The following is a 26,347-nucleotide window of genomic DNA, read 5'->3' on the forward strand; positions in this document are numbered from 1 at the left end:
CCCCAGCTTGGGACAGATCACTTCTTTCTCTGGAAACAGGTCAAGAACCCCAGACTTGGCATAATCAGTGTTTACAAAACACCGAAATCAAAAAGAAAGGGTTTCCCCAGCAGGCGCAGGAACGCTGAGCTCATGCCAGAGTTCACTGTGACCCGGGTCAGGAGGCAGAGGGAAAGGAAAAACAATTAGCAAGAAAGGAAAAACGGAGCCATGAACTTAACTCCTGAGGCCCTCAAGAATGTTTCCTTTCAAAGCTCCCTCTTGTCAGCTTGCATCTTTGAAACCTACTGGAAGGTCAGTGCTAGAACTCAGATGGCAAAACTGAGGATCAGGGCTCAGATGGCAAAACTGAGCTGGAGAGGCTGGAGAGGCTAAGCTGGGACTGGACCACTCTGCTTGGCTCAGATCAGAGGGTTTCTGCTTTCCCCAGCCTCCACTCTGCGGGCCCCATCTCCCTGGATCCCACTGCACAAGGGCCGGGCCCTCAGCCTGTGCCCCCCTCCCACTCCCTTCAGTGTTTCCTGAAGGGAAACACCATGCTCAGTGCCAGGCACTGTGCAAGGAGCCAGGGGCAGACACCTTGGTGAAGGTGTGCACCTCCCACTGCCAGGTGGGAAGACAGAATTAAGTAAGTGATGATGAGCCATGAGAAGGGGTGTGAGAGAAGTTGCTGATACTTTAGGAGCATAGACCAGGGCAACCTGAATGAGACCCGAAGACGGCTTTGCTGAGCAAGTGAAGGTAAAGTGAATCCTGACAAGCAGGGCGGGCAGGTGAGGCATAAAGGGAAGCGTGCACCTCCAGAGCGAAGGGCGACAGAGGCTCATCCAAGGGCTGGGTCACTCTGGGTATGGGAGGCAATGGCAGAGCAGATGGGAAGCAGGATGCCAGCTGGCTGACTGGGGGTTACCCTTCCTGAGCTGAAGGGGTGGGGTGCCAGTGATGGGGTGGGCACTGCAGGTGGACTCAAGGGAGCCCTGCCCAGCCAAGGGACCCGGGCGGAGGCACCCACCTTGTTGAGCCGCTGGATCTCTTTTTCCTGGTACTCGCGCTGCCGGGTGAGCGGGCTCAGCTGATCCTGTAGGTACTTGACCTTTTGGCGCAGCTCCTTGGCCTCCGCTGTCAGCTGTTCCTTGTCAGTCTGCAGGGAACACGGGGTTGGTAAGCGGGGTAGGGGTGGCCTCTCCAGGAGGCTTTGGACTCCCTGTTCTGCCTGGTCCAGCCTTTACCGGTGCCATCCTTTCTCCCTTGGCCATTACTCCACAATGCTCACATGCAAGGCACCTGGGGTTGGCACAGTAATGTCCACAGGGTCCTGCCCTCAATTACTATGTGTCAATTTAAAATAACTAAAAGCAGAAAAAGCAGAAGCTCGGTTGAGTAAAAGACCTTGGATTCCTACACCAGTTCATCCACAAGCAGCCGAGATCCCAGGCACTGCCACCGCCCTCTCTTGTCTAAGCTTACCTACCTGTCACAGGTACAGGGTTCCTAACATGAGTCACAGACAGGCCTCTGGAGGGCTGTGAGCCCCAAAACTGAATGCAAAATTTTGTCTGTGTGTAATGTGCTAGAAAGAAAAGCATAGTTCTGACCAGATTCATGTGGGGGTCTTCTGTGATCCACAGAAAGCGATGAACTACTGATAATCCCTAACAGACACTTCAGCTCATACGGCCTCGGAGCCTCTCACAATACTCCCAGAGAGAAATGTGGCATAAGGCAGTGAGTGCTCCTCCCAAAAAAAACAAAGGACTGTGGGACTAAAAGAAAGATCCCCACAGCTGAGAGAAGGCTTCCAAGAGGTGGTTCCATACCCACTATGGAACCAGCAGGTCTTCATCACAGCCAAGGGATGACCTTTAGATAGCAGCAGGCCCCAGCCCTATAATATGTTAAGCAACAAATGTCCAGAGAGGGGAAGGGACATACTCAAGGCCCCACAGTGAGCTGGGGCTAGAACCCAGGTTTCCTGTTCCCTTGCTCTCCCCCTACCATGTCAAAGGAAGTATTTAAACTATAGGATGGCAGCACAGTACAGTGGAAAGAGCAAGCACATCCCCAAATAAACTATATATTCCTACGTGTACATATGTGGGAGAAAGGTCTGGAAACAGATGCACCAAAATGGTGACAGTGCTTCCCTCTGGGGAGGGCCTGGAATCATGGCAGAGGGAGGTGGTCCAAGGAAACTTTCACTTTGCAGTGTGTGGACATTTCGTAACTGTATTCACAGCATGTGATTAGGAGACCAGCTGCAGGGGTTAGTTTTCACCAGCCCTGTGTGGCCTTTAGTATTCTACAAACCACCCTGTGAGCTGTTTCCATCCAGAGACTGATTGCAGAGGGCAGCCTTGGTCAGAACTCCATGGGAGTTGTTCTGGACTCCCTGCCAACAGGCTCCCGGATGGGCGTGGCCTTTTCCGAAATGTGTACTTATCTAGAGGGCCACCCCTTGTCATGAAACGTCCTATCTTCCCTGAAGCTGATAGGGAAAAGCGCCCTCAGATTCCAGGGATTTGTCTTACCTACCACTGTGAGCAAGAGGGAGGGGCCAAAGAGCCAGGATGTCTGGCCAAGAAAAACCAGATGTGATTGTGTACTCATAAGGAAAGTGTCGTTCCTACCACAGCTCCAAGTTAAGGGGTATCACAGACGCAGGCTGACTGCTAAGATAAGGCCCCTGGTGTCCGATGCTGACGGGAGGAACTGAAAGACAATCTGTGTGGGAAACATCCATTTTTAAGCTAGGCAAAAGACCATGCCCAGTTCCTATGGAGGGGAAAATATGGTGACATAAATAAAATCTCCCGAGATTCTGGCAGTCAAATGGCCTTTCCTCTTTAAGCTGCTCCAAGGTCCTGAGGGGCCCTGGCTGGTGTCAGTCATACATATGACTGGGCAGATACTACTATTTCAGGGGACCTGTTGTTTCCCTGCAAGAAAAAATCTGGTCCCCCTTATGCCCACTCTCTGATCTCTGAAACTTCTTTGTAATACTTCTTTTTTCCCTTAGACAAAGTCTCATTCTGTCACCCAGGCTGGAGTGCAGTGGCGCGATCTCAGCTCACTGCAACCTCCACCTTCCGAGTTCAAGTGATTCTCATGCCTCAGCCTCCCCGAGTAGCTGGGACTATAGGCATGAGCCACCGCGCCCGGCAAATTTTTGTATTTTTAGTAGAGACAACAGTTTCACCATGTTAGCCAGGCTGGTCTTGAACTCCTGACCTCAAGTGATCCACTTGCCTTGGCCTCCCAAAATGGTGGGATTACGGGCGTGAGCCACTGTAATGCCTGGCCATACTTTTTTCTTTTAAAGAAACAGGCTCTCACTCTGTTGTCCAGTCTGGAGTGCAGTGGCACAATCACAGCTCACTGCAGCTCAAGCAATCCTCTCATCTCAGCCTGCGCAGCTACGTCTATAGGTGCATGGTACTATGCCCAACTAATTTTTAAAATTTTGTACAGACAAGGTCTCACTATGTCACCAAGGTTGGTCTTGAACTCCAGGCCTCAAGCAATCCTCCCGCCTCAGACTCCCAAAGTGTCATGATCACTGGTGCAAGCCATCACACCTGGCCTTCTTTGCAATACTTAACACGGTTTTACTTATTTGCTTCTGAAATTAGTTGTCTGGCACCCCCGCAGAGGCAGGGCTGTTCCCCTGGACTCTATGTCCAACACAGTGCCTGAGGGAGGATCTGAGGACAAACGCCTGGAAGAATGGACAGGTGGAGCTCTATCTCATGCTGTAGCCCCTCCCTCACAAATTGCCATCACTACGATGAACAATTAGCAGCGTCCCACCCCACCAAGTGCCATAGAGCAGCCTGCTAGGATCCTTTTATTTGGGAGACAGTTTCACTCTTGTGGGCCAGGCTGGAGTGCGATGGTGCAATCTTGACTCACTGCAACCTCTGCCTCCCAGGTTCAAGCAATTCTCCTACCTCAGCTACCGGAGTAGCTGGGATTACAGGCACCTGCCGCCACAGCTGGCTAATTTTTGTATTTTTAGTAGAGACAGGGTTTCATCATGTTGGCCACACTGATCTCAAACTCCTGACTTCAGGTAATCCATCCACGTTGGCCTCCCCAAGTGCTAGGATATTGGGAGCATTTGAAAGCAGGCCCTAAGCCTGGCATAAACAGGCCTGAAAGAAACTGGCCGTAAACAGAACATCTATGTACTGTGACATCCTTGTGATGGCAGTGATGCACATTGCTAGAGGTTATTGGTTTACTTGGGTGAAAGACCGCTCGGGGGGGCTTCTGAACCATACACAATAGCATGAGAGACAAGTGCCTTAGACATGTTCCAGCTGCAGTAGATAAACAGCCAGAGCCCGTTTCTTGCCACTAAAGAATGCTTTGTTCCCTGCAAGAATGCTTTTAGTTAAATGATGATTATCACTTGCTGGCTGTCAATAAATGTGTGGGTCAAACTCTGTTCAAGGCTCTCGGCTGAGAATGCCGAGGCCCTGTCTGTCCCATACCTTTTTGCTCTCTGTCTCTGTGTGTTTCTTAATTCCTGCAGTGCTGCCTGGGTTGGGGTCTCTACAACTGAGGTGGGCTTAGTACTGGGATTACAGGTGTGAGCCATCATGCCTGGCCACCTGGTTGGATCTTTTATACTGTGTGCTTCCCTGTACAATTCCCCAGTCCCTACGATTTTAATGGAACACAAAGTGCTGAATAAAAACAAGAAAATGTGAAAAGCTGTAGTTAATAGAACCCTCTCAATTTTCAGATGGGAAACTGCAGCACAGAGAAGGAACGTGCCTGTGTTTTTGGTCCCACAGCTCTTTGGCACTAGACCCTCGGATCTCTTGACTCCTGCCCCTGGCTTGTTTGCTTCACAGAATTCTGCTAATGTAGAGGGGAGCTGATTCTGCAGGGACCAGCAGCCACACTTGCCTCCTCCATTTCAATCTTGGACTTGGCCAGAAGGAGCTTGCGGTCAAAGTCACGCTGCTTCTGCTCCCGCTCAGCCTCCAGGTCAGTCACCTGCTTCTGCAGGTCAGCCAGCTTCTGGCGCAGCTCAGTGATCTGGGTTCAGGGGCAGAGAGAGGGAGTGTCTGAGTCACTGCAGAGCGCTTCCTGGGTGTGGGCAGGGCCCGGCTGCCCCAACTTCTCTGAGCCATACTGTGCAGCACAGCCACTCCCCAAGGTTCAAAGATGCTAAAGAGGCAGCGAGATGAAGACCAGGCATGCCCTGTGGGCGCAGCTAGGAATCCCAAATTACCTTCTGCTCATACTGCTGCTTCATAGACCGGAAATGCTGGTCCCACTGCTTGTTCACTTCGAGCAGCTGTGGGGAGAGACTGGAGTTAGCGGAGATGAGCACAGAAGGAACAAAGAGCGCCAACTCCTGCCCCAGGTACACTAGCATCCTAAGGTGCACTTAGTGTGTGCGAATAGCTGCTACAGACACTGTCTCCATCCCTCAGCTCTCAAAAACTCAATGCTGCTCAAAAGCCATTCACCTTTATCAACTGCTGCATTTTACCTTGCCAGGAAAGCAAGATTAACACTAAGATATGGTAACTACATCATTTCAGCAAATAATTATGCAACACACACACCTCTTTGAAGGACAGTCTGGGATTATGTATTGAAATTTCACATTGTCATCATCTTTAACCCAATAATTACACTCTGAAAAATTTAACCAACAGAAGCACTTACACAAGTGTGCAAAAATATACATCAAGGCTAATCATCTCAGCAATACCTGTATTACAAAAAAATCCAGAGGCCAATCTAAGCACAGTAGATAGGTTAAGTAAACGATAGTTTAAACAGACAATGTGCAGCTATTAAGAAAACAAGAAAATAGGCAGCCAGGCGCAGTGGCTCATGGCTATAATCCCAGCACTCTGGGAGGCTGAAGTGGGCCAATTGCTTGAGTCCAGGAGTTCGAGACCAGCCTGGAGAATATGGCAAAACCCCATCTCTACAAAAATACAAAAATTGGCCGGGCATGGTGACATGCACCTATAGTCTCAACTACTCAGGGGGCTGAGGTGGCAGCATCACCTGAGCTTACGAGGTGGCGGCTGCAGTGAGCTGAGATTGTGCCACTGCACTGCAGGCTGGGCAACTAAAGAGAGACCCTGTCTAAAAAAAAAAAAAAAAAAAAGATAAAAGAAAAAGAAAGAAAATAAGGCATCTACCACACTTTCTCAGTTCTAAAATGACACCATCCACCATACTCTTGATGCAACAATTCCTCAGAGAAGAAATTCCTACATCATCAACTATATAAAACAAAAGGAAGAGGTATAGCCCAATGTTGGGACTCAAAAAATGATACCCCCAAAGTGAAGGCCTAGAAGCAAAATTTTTCCCTGACCTTCTGCTTCTGTCTTTCATCCCTCATTCTCCCCCCGTAACCAGAGAAACTAGAATTCCTCTTCTCCAATGTGCACAGAAACCAGAACCCCACTCCCCCAAAGCCAACCATCAAACCTAAAAATATTACTCTAACATCTTCCATCTGTGAGTGTCAGAGCTGGCCATAAAGAAATTCTCTGACCTACTCTGTCTAATACTAGGTCATAAAATCCTGGGGCCAGAGGGTGTCTTGTCCTATACCTGGGTGGAAGGAATACCATGCAGAGAGGCCAAGAAGAATCCAGACAGGCAGATGGGCCTTCCTGGTTTCCCCGTTCAGACTATTACCAGCCGAGTATTCCCTTCTAGCCAATCACCTTTCTGCACACTGTCCACCCTTCATCCAATCTAAAGCACAAAAATGGACAGTCTTCCCTGTACCTCTGGGCCTTCATGCTGATGGTTCCCATGTAAACTTTGATTAGATAAATCTGTTATGCTTTTCTCTTGTTAAACTGTCTTTTGCTATGGGAGTATTAGTCCTGACCCTTAAGGTGTGTTATAAGGATTCACACCAATTTCAAAAACATTGTATATGATAAAAAATTACTAAGAATTGAAGGAACATAGTATATCTTATAGATATGAATAGATACCCTCAAAGACAGTTAATTTTTTTTTTTTTTTTTGAAGGCAGGCCCAGGGTGGAATGCAGTGGTGTAATCATGGCTCACTGCAGTCTTCTGAGGTCAAGTGATCCTCCCACCTCAGCCTCCCAAGTACCTGGACTACAGCTGTGTATTACCACACCCAGCTAATTCATTTTTTTATAGAGACAGGGTTTTGTTATGTTACCTGGGCTGGTCTCAAACTCCTGGATGCAAGTGATCTTCCTGCATCAGCCTCCCAAAGTGCTGGGATTATAGGCATGAGCCACCATGCCTGACCCAGTTAATTTTTTAAAAAACAAAAGAAAAAATAATCTCTAAAGCAGTGTATGTATACACACACACACACACACACACACACACGTATATGTATACTTTTATTTTTCTACTTTGGAAAAAAAACAGGATTATGCAATGAACTATATAATTAGTTATGGTTTTCTCTAGGAGGTGGTGTTCTTGACCTTTTTGTAATGAGCATTATACCATTTTTGAAATCAGAAAAAAAACACTTATAACAATACAAAAAGAAATAAATATACACATAAGAACTAATATGCACATAAAGTTTTTATGCACAAATAAAACTAATATGCACATGAAGAAGCTTTCAAATGTATGGGAGGATGAGGGTGAGCAGGCAGGTTCGGGGTTCTAAAGAAGGACCTGGAATATGTAGAGAAGGGCTAGACAGAACAGACAGAACAGTGTCTACCAAAAAGGAGCTGCACGTAGACCCCGGGTCCGGAAAGACTGGACTAGACTGGGGGTGTGAGGTGAGGGAGGAACACACCTGAGACCTACGGGCAAAGGCGGAATGAACTGTGGCACAAGGACGCTGCTGTGTGACTCCTCTCTTGGCAGCAGAGGGAAACTAAGAGTCTCTTACAAACGAGCTCCTGAACTTTAGTGGTACTGGGGGGTGGGGGGGGGCATTTAAACTACCTAAGGCACTGGCCATCACCTTAATGAAGTTTAGGCCACCCAGTATTCTGTGGCAGGTTTTAGCTGCTAGCTGGTCTTTTTGATTCTTGCCTATGAAAATTCTTGAAACGGGAAACCCAGAATATCTGAAAAGTAGCTACATGAATAGAGGTAGTTTGTGTTTGTTTGTGTGTGTGTGTGTGTGTGTGTGTGTGCGCGCGCATGTGTGTTTTGAGACGGAGTCTCGCTGGAGTGCAGCGGCATGATCTTGGCTCACTGCAATCTCCACCTCCCAGGTTCAAGCAATTCTCCCTACCTCAGCCTTCTGAGTAGCTGGGATTACAGGCATGCACCACCATGCCCAGCTAATTTTTTTGTACTTTTAGTAGAGATGGGGTTTTGCCATATTGGCCAGGCTGGTCCCGAACCCCTGACCTCAGGTGATCCACTGGCCTTGGCCTCCCAACCTGCTGGGATTATAGGCATGAGCCACCACACTCAGCTGTGGTAGATTTTAAAGTTAAAAATTTTGACAGTAAATTCATGGACCCTCCTGGCTAGTTGGAAGTGGCCTTAATCCTCTCCTTCCATGATGGGCCCTCCCTAAACCAGCTTTAGAGGGTCCCTCCAGTCCCCATCATTGATGCTGAAACTTGCCTAACTTATCACAACCTCTTTCCACCATTCAAGGTCTGCCATGGGAGCCTGCCTAAAATCTACCCCAACAATTGTAGGCCATGACCCAAATGCTACTTCCTCAGAGTGACTGCTGTAGACAGAGGGACTGATCGAGAAAGGACAGTACAGGGCAAGGAGGCAGACTTCATCCATGGGCAGCTGGTGACATGAGGCCTGCATGAATCAGGAGGCCAGAGCAAGCCTTTGTGCTGCTGGTCCTGGGAGGGAGGAAGGATCCACCCACCGCCACCACCATCCCAGCCACCTACCTCACTGCGCTGCTGCTCCAGCATCTTCACCTTCTTCTCAGCTGCGCCCAAGGCCCCCACCTCTGGGACCTTACCTGCCGTCACACTAGCCTGGGGAGAAGCACAGAGGGGCCTTCACCAAAACCTCAATACAATTTATCTCACCCACTGAGTACCCTCTAAGGCCCCTCACCCCTGTGGCCCCAGCCCTCTGTCTCCTATCTCCCTACTCCTCCCACCCGCCAGGACACCACTAACCATCCCAGTCATGACTGGTCCCCTTCTGGAAGTCCACAAGATGACAATCCCCCCTCCTTGACTCAGGGTGGCTGCTAGGCCGGCTCCCTGCTCCCCTGTCATGGCCACTCTCCCTGCTTAGGCACAACCTCTAAGGTACTACCAGCCACTCTCCTCACCCGCTACACACATCAGCCAAAAAACTCTCTGGCCTGGAAGGTAAGAAATTTGAGATATAGATAGATATAGATATATTCATTCCATAAAACATACATGTTTTATAAAACTTTTATAGAAGTTAAAGTTATATGTTTATTTAAAAGCATTTTTAGAAAGATGCAGAAATAAAGATCTGAGTATATGCATGATTAGTACAAATAGATGTTTCCTATCTCCATCCTCTGCACGGGGCTAAAGCAGAGACATCCAGCAGCACTGAGTACACCCAGTGCTCAGCTGCTAAAAGCCATTTTCTTTTTATTAAAAAGAAACAGGGCTGCTTTGAGAAGTGGTTCATTCCAGGTCTGGAACGGATAAAATATAAGGTGAGTTTGGTGCATCTTACAGTGCCAGAAAGTAAGGCAGTATGCAAATGAATAATAATAATGACAATAGTAATAACAGGGGCATGTCAAAGGGCACAGGAAACAACCTGAAAAAAACTCCTATGGCCAAAATGGAAACACTCAGAACAGCAAAATACATCACAACATATTGGATTATAAGTCACAGTATTCTTGAGTTCATACTGCTAGAACAAAACAGCTGAATAAGTAAATAAATTGGGGGAGAAGGGACAGCTCTTCCTTACAAAAGAATTCCGATTAATAAGTGTAGGAGAAATGAGGAATATACTAAATCACCATTAGATTACTATAGTAATTACTGCTGCAGGTGGAGATCCACCAACGGACACTAAAATTAGTGAGTGAAAGTTGAAGAAAAAATAAGAGTATTTGCATAGTCTCAAAGTTTCTCCTCAAAAATAAACATGTATTAATTGCAAAAGGAAAACTGGTCGCTTGATTGCAGAGGAACTTGAAAGACAGCACCTTGACCAAGTGATGAAGGTTAACACAGTAAAACACCGGCATCATGTACCCGATATGCTGGCTTGAGAAATGTTCTGCACACTTGGACATACACAGAACGTCACCTGTGTGAGATCCCTGCCAAAACACATAACCTCAATCTCATCATGAGATCCAATCACTTGGGAGGCATCAGTCATGACAGCAAATAAGCCCAAACTGAAGAACATTCTACAAAATAACTGGCCACTATATAACCCAAAAGAGTCAAGGTCATGAAAAGCAGGGAACAACTAGGAACTGTCGCAGATTAGAGGAAAAGAGGGAGAGGAGACAACTGAATGTAATGTGGGATCCCAGACTCCATGCCAGCACAGAGACGGGAGAGAGCGCAAATCTGATGAAATCTGAATAGTCTATAGTTTACTAAGTAGTACTACCATTAATTCCTAGTTTTGATCATTCAACCATGATCAAAACCATCATTTACCATTAGGGGGAGCTACAGGAAGTGGATAGGGGAACTCTCTGGACTATTTTTGGAACTCTTCTGTAAGTTTAGTTATAGCAAAATAAAAAGGTTAAAAAAAAAAAATAGCAAGTGTTTGGGTGAAACAGCCGACAAGGCCAGAGGGTATGTATCGACTCTATCCCCAAGCCTCTCAGTGATGGACACTGAGCCCCTCGCCTTCTCTGGACTTCAATACAATGAGAAGCTCAAACAGAAGAGGGTCTCCGCAGGCCCCATCTGGACTTCTGACATCGTTCGCCATCATCCTGGAGGCAGATTCTCTCTATTCTCAGTGTTCTCTTTCCCTCCTTATCGCACCCCGCAGAGGCTTCGGGTAGGGCTGAAGGCAGAGCTTGCCCCCTACAGGCTCAGGCCTGTAAGCACACCTTAGCACCAGGGAGCAAGGTGAGGGGGAGCCCTCCAGGTAAGGTCACCCTCTTTGAGAAAGGGAACAGACAGGCCTGACCCCTTGAAATCTGTAGCATCCTGGATGGGAGCTGTGCTTAGCAAAAAGGAAAACGGGTTACTGAGGAAGGAGGAAGGGGGTGGAATCTAAGGTGGCATACCCTGAACCTCCGAGAGGGAGACAGAGTCCACGTGGAGTCAGCAGAGCTGGCTGCCGGCACCAAATCTGCCCTAAAGAGCAACAGCTTAATGTTCACTGTTGATGACACTAAACTTACTTTACATGCATTGCAGCACTGAATCCTCACAACCACCCCTTGAGGTAGGTGTTACTATCTTCATTTTACAGAGGAAAGTGAGGCCTAGGAGTCTTGTGTGACTTATCCAAGGTTGTAGCGGTGGTGAAAGGTGGAGCCAGAATTCCACCTGCATGCAACTCCAAGGCACATCCTTCGCCCCTCTGTAACACAGGCCTCTTATGGGACAGGTGACCCTGGGGCGCAAGGGCAAGTCACTCCCACTCTCTGACAGGGCAGTAAGAGCATCTGGCTTGGGGCTCTCAAGGAAAATGACTTGCGATTAAAGGGCACAGGAAAAGCAAAGAGACCGGCCCAGGGAATTCCACACCTGAACAGCTCAGAGAACCCAGGAGAGAGCAGCTGAGTGTACAAGTCCCTTCCACAGGAGGGCAGACAAGGCAGGATCTGATTTGGGGAAAAAAGGAAAAAAAAAGAGGGTCTCCATGGGCTGGGATTCAGAAGACCAGGGAAGAGCAGACTTTTGCCATTTATCAGCATGTTTCCCTGGCCATACCTTACATCTGCCTGACAGCAGGTCACACAGAAATCCTGATTACATGATGTTACATGACCACTCCAAACCTATGGCCATAGCTATAGAATGGAATAACAGTCCCAGCCTTTCCTACTCTATATGTAGAGATGAGGCCCGAATAAGTTAATAGATTTGCAAGTCCTAGGGTAATTACTACTATTGTATAGGTGTAGAGTGGGTTAAAGACATTGAGCCCCACTGTTCAGCTATTAAACCCCATTAAAGGGGGAAATAAAAACATATTGGCAAAGAGTTGGGACTCAGCTTTGCAGCAAGGGGAATGGTAATGACTAGGGAAGGGGTGCAGAATCTGCTCCTGCTTGGAAGCTGGATGTGGCCCTGCAGGGACTAGAGGAGGATGGGGGAATGGGCCAGCCCTGCAGCATCACCAGACCACACTGATGCTGGCCAGCTCCCTCCCCTCTCCACTTTAGAGGCTCCTGAGACATAATCCCAGGAGCTTAGCAGAATCCAAGGGGGCTTCCTCAACAGAGCAACCTAATTCCACCAGGAATATCAAAGATGTTAAACTGGCTTTGGGAGCCACTCTCTAAGACGGACCTTGACAAACTGGAATGTGTTTAGGGAATGCACCCAGACTGAGCAAAGAACTCAACATCACCTATGAGCAATGGCTGAAGGAACTGCAGCTATTTAGCCAGGAAGACAGAGGGCTTATGTGGCCCACAGAACCACAGGGACTACGAGCAGCCTCTAAGCATAGAGGTCAGGCCAAGTGAAGAAAAAGGCATGGAATAGCTGAACCTTCTACAGTGGCACTGGCTGCAGGAGGGAGTAACCTCACTGTCACTGGAGGTGGTAAGCAGAGGCTGGATACCAGCAACCAAGCATGCTGCAGAAGGAATTTCTGACCACCTACCTGCTGCTGTCCGGCCACCATCTTCTTGCCTGCCCCTTCCATCTTCGGTGAGCCTGGCCGCCCAGAGGCACCCTCTTTGTTGCCACTGCTCATCAACAACTTTTTGAGCTCCAAATTTTCCTCCCTAGGATGGAAGTAAACAGACAAGTCATAATGCTGGCCCTGAGTTCAGAAACCTACAGGGGTCCTTAATGCTCACTATCACATGAGTTGCAGCTAAGCCCCAGGGAGTACTACAGGATCCTGAAACCTGCCCTCAGAGAAAACCAAAAAGGGCATCCTTCAGCCACCTTGCTCTCAACCTGTGGGCTTCCCTGGAGGTCTCTGATTGTCAGTGGCAGGGTTTCTCCAGCTGTGGAATATTCATGCATGCAAGACCTTCAGGATGTATCCAAACACTGCATTAAATAACCCTGGATCACATTCCAGTGAGAAAGTGACACCCTTTCCAATTATCTTCACATTTCCTATGTAGAGCATGGAGACGATGTGAGCTTGGTGCTAACAGGTCCTGGCGCACCTTCAGTTACTCCCCAGTCTCCCTCGTTAACACAGAAATGCAGGCTGCACGCTCAGTGCCTTCAATGTGCAATCATACTTAGCCTGAATTTATTAACATCCTTTCATTTTCTTTGTATTTAGAGTTACCTTCTATTTATCATAAGTAATGCTGTTTTCCATTTACTCTATTTAAAGTTTCCATGGTAACTTTAAGAAAAAATATGAATCAAATTCAAGTAAAATCCTAAGTAGCTAATAAGGCAGGTGACAGAGGATAGCATAAAATTGGTAATGTGGATTCAGGTCTGACTAAAATGTTTCATTCTTTCTTTTGAGACAGGGTCTCGTTCTGTCACTCAGGCTGGAGTACAGTGGCTGATCTCAGTTCATCACAGCTTTGACTGCTCCGACTCAAGTAATCCTCCCACCTCAGCCACCCTCCACCTCCCCAACAACACACCCAACCCTCCCGAGTAGTTGGGACTACAGACACGCACCACCACACCTGGCTGATTTTTTTTGGTATTTTTTGTCGCCGCTGGGGGCGGAGTGGTGATACATTTTGCCAGGCTGGTCTCAAACTCATGGATTCAAAGCAATCCTCCTGCCTCATTCTCCCAAAGTGCTGGGGTTACAGGTGTGAGCCACCACACTCAGCCACCATTTCTTTAGGTTCTATTTGCCAGCTGAGTTTTCACTTGAAAAACCAAAAAGTGACTTTCCCAAGGGCACACAGCAGAGACTTGCATTCTTGCCTTCTAATCCATGAGTCTTCCCCAGCTTCAGTTTTTGAATCCATGGATTGGGTCATTAAGTGTATAAAAACCCCAAAACTGCATGCTTGGTCATCCAAAAGTAAATAAATAACACACTGATCCAAAATAGTCAATGGCTCAGTAGTTAAACATTACTTCTGTGGCCATATTTACGAAGTTTATATTCCTTCTCTTTTTATTGATTCTAATTATAAACATGAGGGGGTGGGAAACAGAGTGGCAAGTCCTCTCTATAACACAGGCCTTTCCTGTATGGGCCTGAGCCCAGCTGGCACCCAACAGATGACTCATCACTCAAATTGTCCAGGACCACAGTGCAGGCAGGAACTGTGGCTACTCTAGAGGATAGAGAGCAAAGAGGCCCAAGTTCTTGTTGTAAGACTACAAGCAAGTCCCTGCCTCTCCCTGGGCCCCGGTTTCCCCCCTGCAGAGTGCAAGGTCTAGCCTGAATGATTCCAAGGGCTCGTCAAACTCTGACAGTCAAGATCCTTGTTTGCCAAGGTGTGATCCTGGGCCTACCTCCATCATAATCACAGAGACTCCTGCTGAAATGCAGGCTGCTAGGTCTTGCCTAAGACCTGTCAATTCAGAATCTTGCAAAGGAAGGAAGGGCAGGCGTATAAACTCATAATGTCTTTCCCTGACCCTCAACCCTCAGTTAAGTCTAAGCTCTGATGTTTTCAGGAAGACAGGGCAGGTCAGGATGGTGACCAGCAGGGGACAGCAAAGTCCTGAGTCCTGGCACAGCCAGTTCACAGTTAACAGGGGAGGGAGACAAGTGCTGGAGGAGGAAGGAAGTACAATCTATGCCATCCTTCTTCTGAGGCTCTCAAGGCACTTCTATATACCTCCCAAGGTGACAAAAGGGCCAGAGGGAAATACCAAAGGAGCCAAGGAGGAGAATCAAGAGACGTAACCTCCAAACAGGGCTCTGGGCACAGGGCCTCATTGCCACGGTCCGAGATCAATGGCTGTGCACTAGGACCCAGAATCCAGAGATCTGTGCACCAACCCAGAAATCAGTGCTGTGCATCAGCCCCTCCTCCTGCAGCCCCCACTCCTCACCCCTGCACTCACCGCAACCTCTCAGCAGCCTGATCCCGCTGTTCCAGGCCCTCGTCGAGCTTGGCCTTCAGAGCCTCGTTCTCCTTCCGAAGCTGCTCACACAGGGTCTGCGGGGCAGGGGAGCAGACAGAGTGAGGGGAAGGAGGGGTGCCTCCCAGGTACAGGCTGAGCTGGAAGACAGGGAGGGGTAGCCACCCTAGGGCCCAACTCCTTATCCCCTTTGCCTGGCCTCACCCAATCCTTCTCTAAGGAGCTAAGCCACTTGGCCACCCACGTGTCCTCTCCCTTGGGAGCCAACTACAGGGAAGCCTGACCAAGTATCAACCGTGAGGCCTTCTGTACCTCCAAGCCGGACAGCCCCATCCCTTCACCTCCTTTGTCCCTGCTCCTACTGCCGAAACCCCTGTTCCCCACCAGCCTCCCCGGCTGACTTCTACTCTTCTTTGAAGTCTTAACTTAAATCCCATCTCCTCACAGAAATCCTCCCTGACTCCCCATCCAGCTAAAGCAGGCCACCTCCCTTATCCTCGCTCACAGCCCCCTGCTTTTATGCTTCTCAACACCTGTGACAGATAAAGCTAAAGAACTGTTTGTGCTGTTATTTTCTTAGTATCTACCCCACTTACTCCAACTAATTCCTGAGCTCCCAGAGGGCTAGGACCCTCCTCATTATCTTGTTCACTGCCAGATCCCCAAACCCTGAGGCTCAAAGTTTGTGGAAGGAACAACATGACTGGCTGGCCGGCCGGCCAAATGAATGCATGGACAAATCAGAAGAAAAGTCCTGGAGGGGCTGAAAGGCTCATCAATTTGTGGGTGTGAGAGGTGCCCAGTGCCACCAAGGGGAAAGTCAGAAGATGGGGCATTCAGTCAGGACCTCACTATGCCCTCACATTCTCACGGTGTGGCTGTGACACTAGGTTCCCTCCTCTACAAAAGGACAACTGTTTCTTTCTTTCCTTCTTTCTCCTGCCTCAGCCTCCTGAGTAGCTGAGATTACAGGCATGCACCGCCATGCCTGACTAATTTTTGTATTTTTAATAGAGACCAGCCATGTTGACCAGGCTGGTCTTGAACTCCTGACCTCAAGTGATCTGCCCGCCTCAGTCTCCCAAAGTGCTGTGATTGCAGGCGTGAGCCACCGTGCCCAGTCCAGGAACAACTGTTCCTTCTCTGCCTCCTCTATAGGGCTGCTGAGAACAGATGACAGTGAAAGTGGAAGCATCCAGGCACCATCAGCCACTTGCTTACGTGTGGGGGCTCATGTTGGAAGCACTGTGAACCGGGGGCATGGAAGAGGGGCTGCCAGACTCAGGACCTCACAGGCTGGGGGGAAGGGAAGGTGCTGACTAGCAAGGCTAACATACAGGGTCAGCACAGAGTTGCTCAATCTTTCCACAAACCCTCACTGAGCACCTGACCTGTGCCAGGTACGTGGCTGGGTGCTCCTCCATACACCGTCTCACTGGTGCCTCACAACTTCCCAAAAGCTGAGTAACTCATCTCTGTGTTAAAGGTGGGGAAACCAGGTAAAATGATAGTCTAACAGGTGCACAGCCGCTAAGACTCACTAGTGGGAATAAACTTCATCTGGCAGACCCTACACTGGTGTCTCCTTCCCCTGTGATGAAAGATCAGAGAAGGGAGAGAGATGGTGCCCAAAGGAGGAGACAGCCTTTGAACTGCACCAGGACCAGGGCCAGGACCATTCACTAAATGGCCATCTGCTCCCTTCCATCTCCCAGGCCTGTTGCAGGTGGATGCAATCGTGATGAGTTCTGGCCAAGGAAAGAGGTGTGGAAGGGACAAGCATCACTCCTGGGCTGGCCTATGCAAGATTCTCTAGTCTTTCTCCTGGTAGCAGGGGCTGATATGGATGTCTCATTTTCTAAAGGGCACTGGAAGGTGGGATCCCTGTCTCCCTGGGACTCTAAGGAACAGTGTAGAGCAGAAACAAACCCCTGCCACACAGAATAGGAAGGAAACCTTCTGTTGTATAATCCAGGGAGATTTCAGAGTTGTTTCTTTTCTGCCTCACCCAGGAGAGTCTTGGGAAGGCTGAATGGAGACACAGCCTTACATGGAGGTGGTTGGACAATGAGGGAGACGAGGGAAGCTTAGAAAACAGAAAACTGGCCGGGTGCGGTGGCTCATGCCTGTATTCCCAGCACTTTGGGAGGCCGACGTGGGTGGATCACGAGGTCAAGAGATTGAGATCATCCCGGCCAACAAGGTGAAACCCCGTCTCTACTAAAAAATACAAAAATTAGCTGGGCGTGGTGGTGCGCACCTATAGTCCCAGCTACTCAGGAGGCTGAGGCAGGAGAATTGCTTGAACCTGGGAGGCGGAGGTTGCAGTGAGCCGAGATCGTGCCACTGCACTCCAGCCTGGTGACAGAGCGAGACTCCATCTCAAAAACAAACAAACAAAGGAAGAAAACAGAAAACTGGCTGGGCGTGGTGGTTCACACCAGTAATCCCAGGACTTTGGGAGGCTGAGGCAGGAGGATCACTTGAGCCCCCGGGGGTTCAATACTAGCCTGGGCAACATGGCAAAACCCTGTCTCTACTAAAAATACCAAAAAATTGGCAAGGCATAATGGCACATGTGTGAAGTCTCAGCTATTCAGGGAACTGAGGTGGGAGGATTGCTTGAGCCCAGGAGGTCAAGGATATAGTGAGCTGTGGTCACACCACTACACTCTAGCCTGGGCGATGGGGCAAGATTTTGTCCCCACCACCCCCCAAAAAACAGAAATCAGAAAATTATTGTGTTGAGTCCATTTAATAGCTAGCAGACAGCCTTATGCTATACCTGATCTTGAACATGTTTGTTTAGTGAACTAAAAAACAAATCAACAAATGAATGAGGAGGATCTGGGTTAATATACCTCCACCCATGCAGTATAAATACCCAAGATGCCACATCTCTGGGCGAGGCCTCCAGGGAACAGAATGGCCTGCTCCTGGTCCCTAAGGGAAGGCCAGGACAAGGCCTCACTTATTATTCTACCCTTCCAGTCTAGAGAGCTGTTTCCTTGGAGTCTCCGGGCCAATGCCCTGGGTGCAAACTGGCCAATGGATAGAATCATCAGAGGTCATAAAAGTCATCATCTTCCATCCAAGGCGCCACAAGAGCTAACCTATGAGTTCATTTGTTCATGTATTCTTTTGTTCATTTATTCATTCACCAAATGTGTATGAAGTGCCAGGAACTGGGACACAACAGTGAATACAACAAACATGGTGCCTCCCCCCTCAAGCTTACATTCTAGCAGAGAGTATAAGAAAAAAAGGGAATAATTTTAGTTTATTAAATAAATAAAATGTTTGAAAACTATGGTAAGAGCTAAGAAGGAAATAAATAGGGAGAGGCCTGAAATAAAAAGTAACAGAGATTGGCAGGAACCCTTTTAGGGGATATGGGATCTATCCCCATTTCAAAGCTGAAAAGTGGATGCACAAGGTGCTCTCACCCCAGGCACCTTCCCACCCTGCCCACGGCCCAGGTCCTGTGCCAGGCTCACCTTGCCACCATTCAGCCTGGATACCCTGAAGCCTCACTGAAATCTGAAAGGGGTTCCCCTCTCTCAGCCTGGCCCTCCAGGTCTCTGCCTCTCATTTAGCCTCACCTCCTGACACATCCCTCCCCTCCAGGTCAGATGGGTGACCTGCCTGCTCTTCTGCCCCCACACCTCTCCTCACACTGCTTCTCCAACCTGGATGCCCTTCCTGCTCTTGGCAACCTAAGGTCACGCAAGGGGGACTCCCCCTTCTGCCACCAGTGGGGCACATGAGTGTCTGCTGACAGGAATGAGACCATGGACCAAAGACTGGCCCAGGAGGAGGGTCTGCAGGGAGTAAGGAGACTTCATCATGGCTCTGTCACTAAGGTGGCAGGCGCTCAGATCGCAAGCAGTCCCTCAGAAGCCTCCGTTTTGCCATCTTTAGAATGGCAATTTTAACTGAATCCTTCCCTGCTTCCAAAGCCCACAAGGCTAAGATACCCTGCCCAGTGTGGATGCCCGTCATGAACACCTAATGGGGACCTCTCCTCCAGCACGGACTATGTTCTGGACTGCACTGGGTGCTTCATGTACAAGGCCTCATTGAATGCAGCAATGAAGCACTCCTAGCTCATGTTACTGATAGGAACAGTGGGGAATACAGAGGATAAAAGTGACTTGTCCAAGGTCACGCAACAATAACGAGTCACTATTAGAACCAACGACCATAAAACTCCAAGGTCTGGCCTGGCCTAGCAAGGAAATCTAATCATTCCCCACAGCATGAGGAGGCTTTTGAAAGGAATTTGATAGGGGAGGCAGGTTGGGATGGTGGTCAAGAGTATGGGCTTGTAATACAACAGATCGAGGTTCCAGTCCCAATCTCACTGTTTACCAGCTAGGTAACTTGGGCAAAAAAGGGTAGCTTCCCCACCTCTGAAGTGGCAATAATGAGGGTGCCTAGCCTAGGGGGAAAGGGGCATAACAGAAGGAGCTGACCTTTGTTCCGTCCCTTCCCCTCCCCCCACCCTGCACATGAGAAATAAAGGCAGGATTGCTAGGGGTATCCCCAACCATGACAGTCGCATTGCCCATCCTGTATTTCCCCATTTCCTTCCTCTTCCTCATCCCGCCCCACAACTTCCTTATCCTGTTCATCACCCTGAAACAAAAAGCCCAAAGTCTGCACATGACACAGCCCTCAGAAGTTCCCATGGTACCCGTGGATTCCCAGGAGCGGGAAGGTGGGAAGAGCTCGGGGGGAAAAGCACACCCGCCTGTCTTTGGCAGCCCTCCCGACATGCCTCACCTGCAGGATGGAGGTGCGCTGCTCATTCTTGTGCACCTTGGACGCCAGCCGGTTGAACTCCAGGGCCATGCGGCCCAGGTGGGTGAAGAGCTGGCTGTGGTCCGGCTCCTCTGCGCACACGCTCAGCGTGGTCTCCAGGCGCTGCAGGTGCAGCATCAGGTTGCCGTCCTCGTGGGGCAGGGGGCCCAGAGCCTGGAGAGGGAAAGGGCACCCGGCCCACTCTTCACCAAGGCCTGAGTAGGCGCTGCCAGTCCATTCTCCCTCTGCTTCCTCATTTCTCATGACTCAGTTTCCCCCTGTGACCCCAGCTCAGCCCAGGGAAATTCTCCAGTTATGCAGGTTCCCTGTCTGGGGCTGACTCACAGGGCAGGGCCCAGGACTCACAGGCCACTGGCCGCTCCATGGCAGTGCGGCCACCATTCTCCCACACACTGGGCCTTGCAGAGTGCCTGACAGTAAGTCACTTGTCTGCTGGGTCTCAGCATCCTCATTTACCAAATGTTCGCACAGCCCTTCCCTTCCTTCAACCTCACAGGGTTCTCAGGAGGATGAATTGACCCCTGAGAGAGCAGCAAGCCCAGAGAAGGGGCATCACTGTACTGTCGGCCCTCCATATCCGTGGGTTCCACATTCATGGATTCAACCAACTGCAGATCAAAAATATTCTAAAAAGACAAATTGCACTGAACATGTACAGACTTTTTTCTTGTCATTATTCCCTAAACAATAGAGTATAACAAAATTTACATAGCATTTACATTGTATTAGGTATTGTAAGTAACCTAGAGAGGATTTAAAGTATACAGGGGGATGTACACACTTTATAGGCAAATACTATGCCATTTCACAAACGGGACTTGAGCATCCCTGGATTTTGGTATCCTCAGAGAGTTCCAGAACCACCCTCCCATGGATACTCAGGGACACCTGCATATATGTCCTGCAATCTCCGCCCCCCGAGTTCAAGCAATTCTCCTGCCTCAGCCCTGAGTAGCTGGGATTATAGGTGTGCACCACCACACCTGGCTAATTTTTGTATTTTTAGTGGAGACGGGGTTTCACCATGTTGGCCAGGCTAGCCTCAAACTCCTGACCTCAGGCGATCCACCCACCTCGGCCTCCCAAAGGGGTGAGATTACAGGCGTAAGCCACCGTGCCCAGGCCACATGTGTGTCTTCTGGGGAATGGTCCAAGCATTCATCAGCTTCTGAAGACCCAAGACTCAAAACAGGTCAATAACCACAGCTCTAGATATTTCAGAAAATCCCAAACTAGTACAATATCTAAGACATAAAGCACATCGTGGGCAAGATAGTTGACTCTTTCTCTCTAGTCTATCTGAAATACTCCTACCAAAGACTGACTTTATTACACCAACTCCACACCCAAGGACCTACAGTGTTACCCTACTGCAGAGAGCACTGGGCTCAGCTCCCCTGCTGGGCATCTAAGGCCCTACAGCCGCAGGTCCCATCTGCACCAGTGTCCAGTTGGGCTCCCCACTTCACCCTGCCTGAACCCACACACACCAGGTCCGGTGCCTCTCCAGGCTTCAACCCCATGTGTCCTCTCTGCCTCGGCAAGCCCTGCTTATCCTTCCCACCCTGCCCTTGCCTCAGCTCCTCCAGCAGCCTCCCAGAAACAGTTCAGGAATCACAGGACATCAGAGCTACATGGAGCCTCAGAGATCAGGCTGGGAAACAAAGCTGTGGGGAAGAAGAACTTGCCCAAAGTCACCCAGTAAGTCAGTGGCAGAGGTATAACGAGAGCTGAGGCTTACAGACTCACTAACCAGTGCTCTGCCGCACTGACCTCCCACTTCTCTGAACTCTGGAGGAGTAACAATGACTATAACCACAACTTGGCAGACCCTGAACACCTGTGTAATGGTGTTAGTGCCGTATTATTATTATTATTATTTATTCATTTATTTATTTATTTGAGACAGAGTCTTACTCTGTTGCCAGGTGCAAGGCTGAAGTGCAGTGGCACGATCTCAGCTCACTACAACCACCGCCTCCTGGGATCAAGCAATTCTCCTGCCTTAGCCTCCCGAGTAGCTGGAACTACAGATGCACGACACCGTGCCCAGCTAATTTTTTGTATTTTTAGTAGAGACAGGGTTTCACCATGTTGGCCAGGATGGTCTCAATCTCTTGACCTTGTGATCCGCCTGCCTCGGCCTCCCAAAGTGCTGGGATTACAGGCGTGATATTTTAAATTTTTTTAGATGGAGTCTTTCCTTTGTCACCCAGGATGGAGTGCAGTGGTCTTGGCTCACTACAACCTCCGCCTCCTGGGTTCAAGTGATTCTCCTGCTTCAGCTTCCTGAGTAGCTGGGATTATACGCATGCCACCACACCCAACTAACTTTGTATTTTTAGTAGAGACAGGGTTTCCCCATGTTGGTCAGGCTGGTCTCAAACTCCTGACCTCAGATGATCCACCCGCCTCAGCCTCCCAGTGCTGGGATTACAGGCATGTGCCACCACGCCCAGCCATTAGTGCCATGTTCTAACAACAGGAAATGCTGCTGTTTCAACTCTGCATCCATTCCCTCGCTGCCTCTTTCCACAAAGGAGCTGAGGTGGCAGATGCTGCTCTATTTAAGGCTCATGCAGTGCTTCCCATGCCTGCAACTTCGCCAGACTACAAGCTTCAGAGCACAGGGGGGCTGTGTTGTCTTGACTCATTGGCTCAGCAGAGACAGGCACCCTGTAGGGCTAATAAGGAACTCAAATGATCTAAAGTTACCAGTCCAAAGTCATAGAGTAAAACATTTTCTGAGCAGGGGATCTTGCCTCCATGGCCAGTATCTCAGAGCCCTCAGGGACAGAACAGGACAAAGGAATGGAAGGTTCCAGGAGACAGAGCATAAAGAACCTTTCCAGAGCTGCCTGAGGCAGTGGTGAGCCTCTCAACACGGAAAGCATGCTAGTTAACTGGACAGCCACCTGAGGGGGCCTTGCACTGGGAACTGACAGGTACACGGGGCAACCAGTGAACACAAGCACATTTGTCAGCCAAACCTTTGTGAAACCTTTGTTTGCCAAACTTTTGTGAAAGGAGGCAGCCGGGATCAACATATCAGTGAAAGGTGAGAGCACTTACTGCTTGCATAACAACAATTAAATAAAAAAACTTTAAAGTGGGAAGGAAGGGAGAAGGTAAGAAATTAAGACCTTTGAAGAATCCTCCAGACTTTTCACAATGGTTCTCCAATAAGTCTGCCATTTTAAGAAAGAACAGAAGGAGATATAGTTAGAGTAAAGGCAGCCAGTGTTATAAGGTGTGGAATGAGGATGCTGGGCAGGCGCCTCAGAGCTGTACGCGTTTGTGTGTGTGCGTGTGTGTGCGCTCGTGCGTATAAGTGGAAAGTTTAACCTCCTACCTATGTGCTCCCTAGAGGGAGCCAAGGAGGGACAGGAGCTTGCACAAAGAATAAATAACCTGTCTTCCAGGGCCCTGGGCCTTCCTGACCCTTCTTTCTCCCCAGGGTTGGGAGCCCACAGACCCAAAGCGCTGAGTCATAGTGCACAGAGGTGCCTGGTGCCTGGCAGAGGGCAACAGGGCTGGCGAAGAGCCCAGGCTTTCACAACGGTCGGGTGCCTGTACGCCCCAAGTCGGTAAAGTCACTAGCCCAGGAATTTGCAAATGTGAGCGAGAATTATCCCCTGCTCCTGCCCCTTGTGTGTCCCCAAGTGACTCCAGGGTACCCAAGAGATCTGAACAGGTCCTGTGCCTTTCACATGGTGGCAAGTGAAAAGACGGAAAGGGGGCTAGCAGGTCAAGCCTGGGGACCTGCCCATCCACTCACCATTACATTGGCATGGCTGCTGCTCTCTGGTGGAGAATTCTGCTCCTCAGCAGAGACCACTTCAAATTCAGAGGAGGTACCCTGTGCAGAAAGGGAGTTAGATGCTGCCAGAGAGAAAAACAGCTTGGCCCTCCTCTGTGCGGCTGCGAGCAGCAGCGGGGACAAAATCTCTTCCCGCTTTGAGTTCACAGGGGATGTTACATGTCATCTCACATGAGATCATAAAGCAGGGTTCCCGACAAGCCCATCATAACCCTCTGTGTAATATGAGGTCATATCCCCTCAACAGCCAATCCTCTTCTGTAGAAGAGAAGTGGGACTAGTTGACCTTGAACCAGCAGCACTTTAGGCCTGCATTTTTTTTTTAAGGCCTTGCACTTTTTAAATGCTTTCATGAGCTCCATTATTTCTCTGACCCATGGAGTGGGTCAGAAGGTTATATCCTCTTTGGAAAGATGAGGAAGCTACAGTACATAGGTGGTTAATGCAAAAGCAGGGACTGAGCCCAAGATTGCAGATCCAACATTCCTGCTATGGCCCCAGAGCTGTCTCTTAGGCCCAGATGTCTCAGATGGCAGGTATTACAGCCACCACCAAGCACAGTTCTGGGCTCACCTTCCCAAGCTAGTCCTAGAGATCCCAGAGGAGTGAACTGATCTGAGAAAAGTCCCAGAGATGGTTCAACAAATTGGGAGACCTTTTTCAGGATTCAACCAAATCCAGAGGGGCCAAGGAATCCCAGATTTTTTCACATCTTTCCATCATTCCAAGTAGAATTACTGGTCACTCAACCAGCCGAGAGGTCAATGGCTCAACCGAACCGGCCGTTAGCTCTGGGATCTGGGATTTCCATGTCCTGTTAAACATGGTCTGCAAAGACAATTTCAGCCTCCCCACATCCCAGAAAGGGGCAGGAGGAGTCTGTGCTCAGCTTCCAGCTAAGCCTCATGGCCACCAAGAACTCACCTCTGGCTCTTGTCCCTGCCCTAGAAATTCCACCTCCTCCATCTACATTTTCCCCGTTACCCATGTAACCTCAAAACAGGTCCTTATTCTGCACCTGATCTGTAGGATAAAGATGCTGAACTATACAATCCCTTGTAGGAAACCAAGCAAAACTTTTCCAGCCAAATCTGTAGATGGTTTTCTTCTTCTTCTTTTTTGTTTTTAATGAGAGGGTCTCACTCTGTCACCCAGGCTGGAGTGTGGTGGCATAAAGATGGCTCACTGCAGCCTTGACCTCCTGGGCTCAAGTGATCCTTCTGCCTCAGTCAGCCTTTCAAGTAGCTGGGATCACAGGCACAGACCACCATAACCAACTACTTTTTTTTTTTCCAAGAGAGGCAGAATCTCACTATCCTGCCCAGGCTGGTCTCAAACTTCTGGGTTCAAGCAATCCTCCAGCTTCAGCCTCCCAAACTGCTGAGATTATAGGCATGAGCCACTGTGCCCAGCCTGTAAAAGATGGTTTCTTAGCCCTCTTTAAGATTGTGAGCTCCATGTCCCATCTGTCTGTTTTCCTAGCACTGTGCACAATCATTGATACTTAACAGTATGCAACTTAGTGAGAAGAATTCCTTGTACATACCAGGGTCTTCCTGGTAAGTTTTAACTATGACCTTCATTTCAAAATGGGGAGGCTGAGGCCCCAGAGAGCTTGAGATGGACTTGCCCAGTATCACCCAGCAAGTCAGAACACAGTTTCTTGACCTCAACCCTCTTTCTTCATGTTCTTGTATCTGTCAGCAGGACCTTGAGGTCTAGGCAACCTCTACCCACATCTCCAAGTAAAACTTACACTGGATGGAGGCTTCTGGACTGGCGATGGCTTGTCACTGGGGCATGCAGGGGCAGTGGGAGGTGCTGTGACATTTGAGTCCTTTCCTAGGGAATCAAGAGAGCACAGATTAACTGACTGGGAAGGGGAGAAGCCCAGGTACCACCCTCTCAAAAACAGTCCTTGCCAAAGGAGTTTTCAGACAGGGTTCCCCACTTGAGTCTGGGAAAATGGGAGGTGGTCTCATCAGGGCCTGGTAGTCTGAGAAAATGGCATGCCCTGGAGTGATGGGGCAGAGCCTGAGCGGAGAGACCATGCTCCCTAGGCTTACTGGGAAAATCCCAAGTTGGCTGCTGTTCCTTGCTGCCCTGGACATGCTTCAGTGATAGGGACAATTATTTATAATTAACAAAGTCTTTATGTATCTATTATCCCAGCCATTCTCATAAAAGCCCTATATCCGGCCGGGTGCGGTGGCTCACTCCTGTAATCCCGGCACTTTGGGAGGCTGAGGCGGGTGGATCACGAGGTCAAGAGATCGAGACCATCCTGGTCAACATGGTGAAACCCCGTCTCTACTAAAAATACAAAAACTTAGCTGGGCATGGTGGCATGTGCCTGCAATCCCAGCTACTCGGGAGGCTGAGGCAGGAGAATTGCCTGAACCCAGGAGGCAGAGGTTGCGGTGAGCTGAGATCGCGCCATTACACTCCAGCCTGGGTAGCAAGAGCGAACCTCTGTCTCAAAAAAAAAAAGCCCTATATCCCCATTTTAAAGGTAAGGAAACTGAGGCCTGGGAAGGTCATCAACTTGCCCACAGTCCCACAGCCAGCAACTGCAAACTCAG

The 26,347-nt window shown here is 49.3% G+C and overlaps 1 protein-coding gene across 29 annotated transcripts in view; it reads right to left on the reverse strand.

The window, feature by feature from the left end:
* TNIP1 (TNFAIP3 interacting protein 1) overlaps nucleotides 1–26,347 on the reverse strand; it is a 53,894-nt gene that overhangs the window by 8,104 nt on the left and 19,443 nt on the right. For 15 of the 29 annotated variants that reach the window (XM_035288767.3, XM_008988097.5, XM_078363234.1 and 12 more), the window contains 9 exons: nucleotides 25,522–25,607; nucleotides 23,724–23,804; nucleotides 19,907–20,098; nucleotides 15,104–15,198; nucleotides 12,750–12,873; nucleotides 8,873–8,962; nucleotides 5,243–5,308; nucleotides 4,915–5,046; nucleotides 1,013–1,141 (listed from right to left, as the gene is read on the reverse strand). In XM_035288767.3, the coding sequence (XP_035144658.2) occupies nucleotides 1,013–1,141; nucleotides 4,915–5,046; nucleotides 5,243–5,308; nucleotides 8,873–8,962; nucleotides 12,750–12,873; nucleotides 15,104–15,198; nucleotides 19,907–20,098; nucleotides 23,724–23,804; nucleotides 25,522–25,607 (995 nt within the window). Of the gene's footprint in view, nucleotides 1–1,012; nucleotides 1,142–4,914; nucleotides 5,047–5,242; nucleotides 5,309–8,872; nucleotides 8,963–12,749; nucleotides 12,874–15,103; nucleotides 15,199–19,906; nucleotides 20,099–23,088; nucleotides 23,134–23,723; nucleotides 23,805–25,521; nucleotides 25,608–26,347 lie in introns of all 29 variants that reach the window. The other 14 variants (XM_054250876.2, XM_054250863.2, XM_054250852.2 and 11 more) reach the window with 2 other exon arrangements.

This window comes from Callithrix jacchus, chromosome 2 (genome assembly GCF_049354715.1).
Source record: "Callithrix jacchus isolate 240 chromosome 2, calJac240_pri, whole genome shotgun sequence".
NCBI lineage: Eukaryota > Metazoa > Chordata > Mammalia > Primates > Cebidae > Callithrix > Callithrix jacchus.